General features: G+C 38.9%; 1 protein-coding gene across 1 annotated transcript in view; it reads left to right on the top strand.

The window, feature by feature from the left end:
- Window positions 1-275: 275 nt before the first annotated feature.
- Window positions 276-11,369, top strand: part of GLCCI1 (glucocorticoid induced 1) — a 74,128-nt gene continuing 63,034 nt past the window's right edge. The window contains exon 1 of the mRNA XM_054726479.1: window positions 276-732. Coding sequence (XP_054582454.1) covers window positions 276-732 — 457 coding nt within the window. The remainder of the gene's footprint in view (window positions 733-11,369) is intronic.

The raw sequence follows: 11,369 nt of genomic DNA, 5'->3' as shown, positions 1-11,369 counted from the left end.
CCGCGCGGCCCCGGCCGTGACCGCCACGCCGAGCCTGACCGGGCGGTTGGGGCCGTTGGACGTTTGTTTTCGCAGCCTTCCCCTCCCCCTCACCGAGGCGGCGGGGTGCGCGTTGGGAAGGGGGAGCCGAGAGACTCCTCCCCCTCCCGGTACCCCCGCCCCTCCCCCTTACACACTCGCACGCACCGCCGCGCCGGCTCCCACACGCTCGCGCGCCTGCCTCCCGCTCCGCGCCTCCGTGTTCGCTGGCGGCGTCCGGGGCCCGCGGAGCCACCATGTCCACTGCCTCCTCCTCCTCCTCCTCCTCCAGTTCCTCCCAGACCCCTCATCCCCCGCCGCAGAGGATGCGGCGCAGCGCCGCCGGCTCCCCGCCTGCCGCCCCCGCCGCCGGGAGTGGGAACGGTGCGGGAGGCGGCGTGGGCTGCGCCGCGGCTGCGGGAGCCGGGCGGCTGCTGCAGCCCATCCGCGCCACCGTCCCCTATCAGCTCCTGCGGGGCAGCCAGCACAGTCCCACGCGCCCGCCCGCCGCCGTAGCCGCTGCCTCGCTGGGCAGCCTCCCCGGGCCCGGCGCGGCCCGCGGTCCCAGCCCGCCCAGCCCGACGCCGCCGACGCCGGCCGGGGCCCCCGTCGACCAGGCGCCGCGAGCCAAGGGCCGCCCGAGACGGTCCCCCGAGAGCCACCGGAGGAGCAGCTCACCTGAGAGAAGGAGCCCGGGCTCGCCCGCGTGCAGAGGTAGCGAGCCCAACCCTTCCGTCCTCCCGGGCGGCGTCCCCTCGACGGTGCCCGGCGCGGAAACGGCAGCCTCTCCGGGCTCGCTAGGCTAGTGCAGTAGCCAAAGGTGTGAACGCGGCTCGGGGAACCTCACCCTCTGCGGTCGCGGCGGGGATCGGCGGAGCGGACTGCGAAGCAACTTCTATTTAAACCCCCCCGCCCTGCCGCCCCTCCGATTTTTACCTTCCATCCCTCACCTGCGTGCAGAGGTTTTTTCAATGTACGGAGCTGATGAGCTCACTCATGTGTTTGCTGTTTGCAGCGGGGGATGGAGGAGTTGGGCGAAACTCGTTAAGAAACACGCACACAAACTCTCCAGCAGCCTCTTTGTGCTTTCCTTCCAAGTTCCTAATGTCTGTGACTCCCGGGATGCTGCTGCTGCTTCTTTTTTTTTTTTTCTTTACTTTCTTTTTCTTTTTGGAGGGGTGCTGGCGTTAGTTGTGATATAAGGATATTTTTTGTGTTTGTAAGGGGACAGTTTTGGGATGTGCAATTGCAGCGTATAGTGTTTTGTTTTGCTAATCCCCCCCCCCCCCCACCCCGCACACCCCCACACCCCGTCTCTTATGTAGTCATATGCATCAGAGCAGTACTTCACTGGAAACAGCTTATGCCCAGTTCAACCTTTTCATGGTAAATTGTAAAGACCTGTTTGTGAAGTGCTCAGTCTTTCCTCCCATTTTTAAGTACACTTCACAGTTCAGTTGAGCTGTTAAAGGATCTCAAGTTTCTTTTTTTTTTGTTGGGTGTCAAAGGTAATGGTGAGTTGGATGCTGTCGGCTTCCCTGAAGGTTTTCTGTTTTAGTTCGGTTTCGCTGTATGTCTAGGGACACCGTTGCATGATGTAGTGGAGTCACCGGGGAGAGGAGGAAGATTAGCCAAAACAGGGAGTTGAAGCTCCTAAGGGAGAGGAGAGCAGCTAAATATTATTAGATACCAGGCTAGAGCTACAGATGCCGCCGCCGCTGCATTGTGGAGAGAGGAGATCAGACTAAGTGGAAAATCTGCTGGGAAGAGAAACACGGTGGAGCTCTCTGTGCAATGTTTATGTGGTATGTGGAATATTTTTATGGAGTTTGCTTGATGAGGGGTCTTAGACTTGGAGAAAGTGGCTATGTTAGGATAGATTACAGTTTGGGTATTTTTGTTTTAATATTTCTGACCTGTAATTATAACATGTTGCTAAGGCACTTGTGTTCAGACCACTTGATGGTGAGGCAAGGTAGGATGCAGTAGCACTGGTATGTGTACATGAGCACCAAGAAATACATCCTGTAATCTGTATGCACCAGGAGGAATTTGCTCCCCCACTCATCCCCCAGGTCAAGCCAGCTGCTGCAGAAACTGACATCCTCCAGCAAATCCTGAATGAATGAATGAAAACAACGTGATCGCCCTAATAATGACCACCACTGAACACACATCTTTGGTTGTATTTTATAGAAAAGGCCACCATTTTCTAACAGATTAATGCCATATGCAACTCTCTTGCACATTTTCTAGAGCTATATGAAATGAGAGGTAACAGAATGAAAAGAAGGCAGCAGTTACATATATTTTTTGAGTGATCTAGCTTCAACAGGGTATAGATTGAGTTTTGGGATTTTCTTTTAGGCACTAATATGAGAGCCATAAAATAAGCATTCCAGACAGATTGTGTACAGAGGGTTTTGTGGGCAGAGTAAGAGTAGTTTCGGCAATTGCTACAACAATATAATGGCCATCTAGTACCTCCTCCTCTTTTGTTGATAAACATTGACATCTTACAACAGATCGTAGTACAACTTGTTTTTCTGCATCCTTCAAAAGCCTTAATTGCTTAGGAATTACATGGTCCATCATCAGGCAGTTTTAATGAAATTTGTGATCAGGCTTAAACTATCCTCTTTGTTGTTTGTAGCTTGGCACATCCAAGTTTAATGCAATTTTAATGCAATCATGATGAAAACACTTCTGAGTTTGGGTGTTCGGTAGACAGATTTGCATCATCAGAGAGCTTGTACTGGGAATGGAAGAGGCTTTTCTGCTGGTTTTAACACGGGTGGTTTTTGTTAGTTTCTTACATTGAAGTGATTTTGAATGCAGACCCTTCTGCCCCCAGAGAGCTACCCAAATTAAAACTACAACTATTCCTTTCTGTTTACTTAGCCATTTAAAATCCTTACTATGAATAGTTGGACAATTTCTCAAACAATTAATTTCTTTTGAATTCTGCAAGGTTCTGACTTCAGTGGATTTTAGTCTTCACAGGTCAAGGTTCCTGCCGCTGCCTCTGCTGCTGCAGACACTGACATCACTATACTGCATGAATGAAAACAACGTGCTCCATCTCTTCTCTGTACCTCCTTCCTTTTCTGCACACTGCTCTGGGGTGTGTGTGTGTGTGTGTGTGTGTTTAGATGGTGTTATGCTGGGTATGAAACTACATTTAAAAATGTTAACTAATGTATTTACTATAGAGGCATATTGTTTACAAGAAACTTTAAGTGCTATGAGCATTTGGACTCGAGGTGACATAACTGAGCATTCAGTATTTTTTATCTGGACTGGTGGTTATGGAAGAAAATATAGCTTTAAATAATTTTCCTTGGAATTGTCTTACCAGGAAGAAATTATGAAACAATATAATTTCTAAACATGTTAGCTCATTGTTACATCCCTCTCAAACATTTTTAATATGCATCGTTATAGGATTAAGGCTAGAGTTATAAAAAATGGTATTTAGACTTTTTCACTAGGCTAAGGAAAAGCTGATTTTTTTAAAATAGGTGCATTCGAATTTCATATGATATTATTTTATAAAATATGGCAAGAAGATGCTAATTTCCTTTATTTTTATAGCAGTTTTAGTCTATTTAAATGGGTATTATAACAGATACATAAATTTCCAAACACACCTTGCTTCTACAGAAAGGACATGGAGTTTTACAAGTTGAAACTATCCTGTTCATGCACAGGAATCATATTTTTGTATTTTTAAAAATTTGTATTTTTAAGCCTTCAAGGTTTTTTATTTATATTCATCTCTTTACTTCTGCCATTAGCAAAATGTCACCCTCCCCTTGTTTGGTTCTGAAGGGTCTTGAAGTGGTGAATGACAAGCTACTGAATGCATCCTCAGGCTCCCTGTGATGTGTTTGTAATAGATGTAAAATCATAAAGTATTATGCAAATAGTTATTTTTTTGTAATGGTAATACATAAAGTCTACCTTTGAGATAAATAGGACAACAAATGAGAATATAACAGGATGTAGTGTTAAAATTAATGATCTTTAAGCTAAAATCATCAGTGACAACCAAAAGGAAATATAATAAAGTTGTTTCTTTCTGAAACCTCATACAGTAAAACCTATGGATTTAAAAACAGAACACATACAGTTTTCACTGTGCTAGATAGTAGGCAGCAATTGCAAATCCTCTGGTGATTTTTATAAAGATTGAGCATTAGAATGAATTATAAATTCTAAAAGATATGAAAACATTTGTATTGGGGTACTCTGGATGGAGAGTACTGCTTATTTTTAAGTGTACCAAATCTAGTTAACAAAAACATGGAAGAGCTTGTCGTTCATACAGCTCCTGCTTTGGAAAATAGCATGTGTTGATTTCTGATTTAACATAACATTTATTTAGGCCTAGTTGTTTTAGCAGATTACTAATCCTAGAGTGAAATTTGACTAGAATTTTTCATGAGTATCTTGAGGGCCTTATTGTCTTATACATTAAGAAGTTACAATTATATTTTACAAAGAAAATGCAAAGCCAACCAGCATGTAATGTTGAGAGACAGCATGCAATGTGTGTGTCTGTGTGTTTTAATCAATTAATTTGCTTTCAGTTTTTTATATCTTCATTAAATTTCCTTTCATGAGTCATTTTATGCTGTGCTTAGTGTGTGGAATGCCAATATTTTAAATTACTTTTTCCTCTAGATTTTAAAAGATACTCAGACATTCTCTTCCTATAAAGTTACTTCTCAGGTGGATGTTCTCGGAAATTAAGGTTCTCCTCCAGTCCCCCCCCCTTTTTAAATTAAATTTCTTCGATTACTTAGATGAACCTGTTTCCAAGCGTTCCTATACTAAAGTGAAAATAAAGTTTTGGCTTTTTTTTTTCTGAAGTGACAGGTTTCAAATACTCATTTTTGGAAAAAGTTTTCAACCTTTGAGAACTACAATAAGTACCAACAACATTCATTATTTATATAATTTTCTTCATCAATTATAGTGCATAAAATTCCTAGTTCAGTGAGTGAATAGCAAAATAGATAATGAATTTATAGAAGTTATTTACTCTTAAACTACTATCTTATGTTCAAAGATTATATTCCTTTCAAATAACTATTACCCTAAACATACCGGTACTGAATACCATATACCTAAGGTATATCAAAGCACCTAGGTAATTTCCACTCTATGTAAAGTTTTGTGTGTATATATTGAACTAAAAACTATTTCATCATTTAAAGTACTTTTTACGGAAGGACATTTCATTTACTGCAGTGTACATTTCTTCAAGGATTTAATGCAAATTAGGATTTAGATATTGGAGAAATGTTGAAGTTACCAGTAATGGCATCCTTGTGATTTTTATTTTGTGATAATGGGGACTAAATGTGAATTAGAAAACAAAGGAATAATTGGTCTCCATGGCAATGAATAACAATGGAAATAGTGACAATGTTCACCAATGGCTAATAGGAAAGGGTTTTACTTAAATATTAAATTTAAAAAATTTTAAAACCTGTTTTATCAAAACTTTCACATGTAACTAAAACTTTCACATCTGTTAAGGAGTGTATACTAATGACTTTGTTATTCCTAATTTTAGTTCAGTCTTTTCTCCAGAGCTTAAAATTCCCAGACACCACCAAGATGGGCTTTCCACAGCACCTGTCCTAGGTCTGTGCCTGGCGCTGGTGTCTTTTGTCTTCAATGTAAAATTTTATCCTGGCTAGTATACTGTTTACTTTAACAAGAGGTTGAGCTTATCTATCTGCTGATGGTCTCAAACTTGGTTTTCCAAAAGTAAGTGGAGGAAAGGGAGAACAGTACTCATCTACTGATACAGAAAACCTGAGGAACTAATGGAGGAGCCAGAAGCCACCTCTCTTTCCCACTACCCCTCTTCTGGACCCCTGTATTCCACCCATCAAACAGCCGATTCGAAAGAATAAGATTTGTGTTTATTTTGCAAAATAAACTATAATGGGTTAGTAGTAATTATGAAGAAAATAAATATTTCACTTATACCATAAACAAATTGTGGAAAAATACTTTTCTAGTATTTCATTTTAGTAGGAACAAACACGGCAAATACCTTTAAGCAGTGTTATTTACTTCAAGTGAATGCTACTGAGGCAAATACTGAGGGGCAAGTTTATGAATACCTCAGTAACTTCCCCTATATTATGTTGTGTCTCAAGTTGTATATGGAAAGAAAATATTTGAGTGCTTACTATATACAAGGCAATGTATACTTTTATTCAGCAGGACTGAAACTCAAATTTCTTATTTCGGATCTACTGTTTATTCCACAAGACTATCCAGTTGCTCCTAATTCAAAATACTCTAATGTTGGTGAACACTCATGATTTCTGAGCTAAAAATTGCCAAAGAATAGCTTTTCTATTGTTTCCACAGCACTATTACACTGAGCTGGGATATGCTTTGACATTTTCAGAATGTCTAAAAATGTAAGACCTAGAAGGTTGAATGTAACTGAAATAGAAAATGGATGGATGGTCATATTTCTCCATTTGTTTTTTACATAAAAGTGAGAGTGTGTGTGTGTGTGTGTGTGTGTGTGTGAGAGAGAGAGTGAGAGAGAGAGAGAGAGAGAGAGAGAACACAAAAGAGGAAGGATTACTCAAGAATATGAACTTGATTGTGTTTGGCCTTCCTTACACCTATAATCTTTGCTATCCTTGCATCTCCTTATGGTGAGCAGAAGTACTTGTCCCCATGAATATTAAAAGATAGTTATACGTGGTGGTAAACTGATGAATGACTCAGGAGTCGTTCACCAAGCAGAAACTCTGCTCTCAAGTGAGTGTCCCAGCAACTGGTGCTAGGTTAACTCAGCCCTCCCAAGAACTAATAGGTGTCATTGAATGTGTGGGTTTGAACTCTGCGTGTTTGCAAGTTTGTGAAGTGCCACCATGGCTCACCAAAAATAAGGATTAACGAGACTAGTGAAACCCATTATTGCCTGGCAAGGTTAGTGTCCAAAATTGTCTTCCAGTTACTAGAATTAAATCCACTAAACATCTGAATGCGTTTCGTAACAAGGAGGTAATAATTGCTACAACTTGCTGCCTAATGTTTCTAAAGATCAAATAAATGCCTATCAATTACTGACAGTAATAGCCCTTATTTAGCCAGCCTGACCACAGGGAGAACTTTTCTAAATAGTCCTATAGCTAATTTTAACTCTTACATTACTAAAAAATTAACTATTTGATGAAACATTTTCTAAAATTATACAATTATTTTGTATTATTTTACAATCAGTAATTCTTTTTTTTTTTTTTACATTTCTCCTCCAACTTTACTGAGGTATAATTGACAAGTAAAAAATGTGTATATTTAAGGTGTACAACATGATGATTTGATATGCATATAAATTGTGAAATGATTACCACAGTGAGGCTAATTAACACACCAGTCACTTCACACAGGTACTGTTTTTTTATGGTATATGATGAGAACACTTACGATGTACTCTTAGTAAATTTCAAGTATATGATACAGATACAGAATTATTAACTGTAGTCACTATGCTATACATTAGATCCCCAGAACTTACTCATAACTGAAAATTTGTACTCTTTAATGAATACTTCCCCATTCCCCTCATCTGCCACCCGCTGGCAATTACCATTCTACTCTCTCCTTTTATGAATTTGACTTTTTTAGATTCTCTATGTAAGTAATATCATGTAGTGTTTGTTTTTCTGTGTCTGGCTTATTTCACTTAGCACAATGTCTTCCAAGTTCTTCTATGTTGTTGCCAATGGCAGGATTTCCTTATTTTCAAATTTTTATTTTATTGATTTTGAGAGAGAGAGAGAGAGAGAGGAAGGGAGGAAGGGAGGGAGAAACATCGATTTGTCATTACACTTATTTATGCATTCATTAGTTGATTCTTATATGTGCCCAGACAGGGGATTGAACCCACAACTTTGGCATATCTGGACAACACTCTAACCAACCAAGCTACCTGGTCAGGGTCAGGATTTTCCTTTTTAAAGGCTGTATAATATTCCATTGTGTATGTATACCATATTTTCTTTGTACATCCTGCCATCAATGGACATTTAGGTTATTTCCTTATCTTATTGTGAATAATGCTGTAGTGAACTTGGGGTGTGTATTTTTCTTCAAGATACTGATTTCACTTCTTTGGATATATACCCAGAAGTGGGATTGCTGGAATGTATGGTAGTTCTATTTTTAAGTATTTGAGGAATCTTCTCCATACTGTTTTCAATTCCCACCAATTTACCTTTCCAGCAGCAGTGTACAGGGTTACCTTTTCTCCATATCCTTGCCAACCCTTTCGTTGTCTTTTTTTAATAATAGCCAATCTAACAGGTATGAAATGGTATCTCTTCATGGTTTTGCATTTCCTTGATAATTACAGATTCTGTGAACCTTTTCATGTACTGTTGACCATTTACATGTCTTCTTTCTTTAAAAATGTTTTTTATTGAATAAAGAGAGGAAGGGAGAGGGGGAGAGAGGTAGAAACATCAATGGTGAGAATCATTGCTCAGCTGCCTCCTGTGTGACCCCTACTAGGTAGGGATCGAGCCTGCAACCCAGGCATGTGCCCTGACCAGAATCCAGCTGTGATCTCCTAGTTCATAAGTCGACGCTCAACCACTGAGCAATACCGGCCGGGCTATATGCCTTCTTTGAGAAAATGTTTATTCAGATATATTGCCCACTTTTAATTGGGTTATTTGTTTTATTGCTATTGAGTTGTATGTGTTTCTTATATTATTTTATATTAATCCTTTACCAGATGTACGGTTTGCAGATATTTCCTCTCATCCCATAGCTTGCCTTTTTGTTTTGTTGATTATTTCCTTTGCTATGCAGCCCTTTTAGTTTGATGTAATCCACTTTGTTTCTTTTTGCTTTTGTTGCTTGTGCTTTTGGTATATCCAAAGTGTAACTGCCAACACCATTACCAAGAGCTTTTTCCCTTTATTTTGTTCTACCAGTTTTATTTTTTCATGTTGCATATTAATTAATCCGTTTCAAGTTAATTTTTTGTGTGGTGATAAAGTTTCATTTTTTTGCATCTATATATCCAGTTTTTCCAACACTATTTGACTATCCCTTTCTCATTGTATATTCTTGACACATTTGTCAAAAATTAGTTGAATGCATTAGTGTGGGTTTATTTCTGGGCTCTCTATTCTGTTCCATTGGTCTTTGTGTCTGTTTTTATGCCAGTAGCATATTGTTTTTATTACGATACCATTGTATAGGCTAGATGATTTTTAATAAAGTGATTATCACTTATTGAGCTTTGGTATCAGCCCTTGTCTCTTCACTGGAACCCAATGTAGAGTACTTTTATAATCCCCCATCACAGATGAGGAAATGACATCTTGAGAAGTTATGTAATTTGTCCAGTGTCAGGCCGTATGCACAGAGGGCCCATGTAATTCTCTAAGTCCTGACTTCAAGTGAGCTGAAAGTTACTTTTACAGCCCAGTTAATTATGAGGCAGGAAAGCATGCACAATGGGTTATCCCATTGCTTATCCAGTTAAGTCATGGAAAGGGCAAAAATAGCTGGGGGGGGGGGGGGGCGGAGTATAAAGAGAAAGCTAAATGGGACTAGAGTCCAGGGTCCATAGAACTTAAAATAGTTGCAAGTATTCCAAGTGATTCAGGCCTCAGGTATGCATTTAAGAATACACTTCAAAACCTTATTATGCCAGCCTTTCCCTTGGTGTTTAAAGGACCTACCACTATGCTAAGACAGAATGTAAATTTAATTTTTAAAAACTACCTTTCCCATGAAATTTCAAAATATGGGTATATTAAGGTCTTTTGTATTTCCACATTTGAAAAGCTTTACACTTATAATAGAGAATCATAAGGCTTCATTCAAACCTAACATTGATTCTTTACATTTAGCATCCTTTGATTTTTGTTTTATTTATTTTATTTATTTTACTTTATTTTATTTATATGTTACTCTCAATGGCAAAGCAACAAGGTTCACTATCTTCTCAGTTTATACCTGCTTGGACTCTTTCACTTGTTCTGGGTTTGCCAATGTGATGCAGAAAAGATACTTTGGTCTCCATTGTAATAATTTCTCCCAGGGTGTTTTGGCCCTTTCTCAGTGTCACTTTTGCTTCCCACAAGCTCTCTTTAACAGTCAGTGTGGAGCGTGAGCCCTTCCATAAGTCACATGAGAAATGGTGTTTTTATTAAGTAAAGATATATTGAAAATGTTCTATAGAGTCTGTGTGATAGGAGTTTACTTTTCTAGTTGAATACATCGTTTGTAAGTTGAATTAGTGAAGTAAAAGTTGGATCTTAGAAGGTAATAAAAACTAGTAGGGCTTTAGTTGCTCAGGATTACATCAGGTCTTACCCATAAAAAATTTTACTATTCTTATGTAAACCAGTGAAGATATTTATTTTTTTTCATGAAGGTACAAAAAGATAATAGTAAAATGTAGATTTGTTTATATATTAGCTGGTAGTCTTTAAACAAAATGCATTCATAATATCTTTGAGAGTTCTGCGACAGTGTCATTTTCTTTCTGCTCAAGTATGTTTGAGATAATCTGATGAATCACCCTGAAAAGAATCAACTGTCCTTTTCCTGCTTAAAGTCAGGTTATTTAAGTGCTCAGTACTTACTAAACAGGGGTTAGCAAACATTGCTAAATGTAGTTTCTTTGGTATTGTAAAATCAGGGAGTTGGTCTGTGCTCAGAAATAAGGTTTTTTAAAAAGCTACAATATTCTGTTGTATTTTGATAAGATCTTTACAAAATTTACAGTAAAGCCCATTTATTCATTATATGCCAAAGTGACCCATTATTAAAAAACGTTTGGTTCAGTCCATTGCATTGTCCACTCTTTGTCTTTTTGGTTTATATATGGCCAAAGATTAGTGTAGCTTTAATGTAATTCCAGTGATAACTGTTCATTCATTAAATAAATGTTTGTTTCTGGTATTACACTAGTTGTTGGCAGTATTTTAGTGAGTAAAACAGATGGATTGTTCCCCTCTTTCACAAAATATTTACTGAACCCCTATTATATCTGAGGAATTCTGTTTGACCCATACAGAATACATATTCCAGAATGTGGTATGTTCACATTCATATTTCTGAGCAAGGTCAGTTCATTTAAAGTCTGCCAAGAATTTGACCCACTATTTCTTCTGAGCTTTGGACTTTATATGAATAATTATTTTTCTTTGTTTACCTTCCTAAGTTAGATTGAGCTTTTTTGTATTTTTTAATATTAAATACTCTGTTTATATGTTTTTCTTTCATTAGTTAAAGCTTAGGAGAGCTTTATCCTATGGCTTCTGTAGTATATCAAGGTCTAAGCT

This window comes from Eptesicus fuscus, chromosome 14 (genome assembly GCF_027574615.1).
Source record: "Eptesicus fuscus isolate TK198812 chromosome 14, DD_ASM_mEF_20220401, whole genome shotgun sequence".
Lineage (NCBI taxonomy): Eukaryota > Metazoa > Chordata > Mammalia > Chiroptera > Vespertilionidae > Eptesicus > Eptesicus fuscus.
The sequence above is the reverse complement of the archived record's forward strand: the minus strand, read 5'-3'. Positions and strand labels throughout refer to the sequence as shown.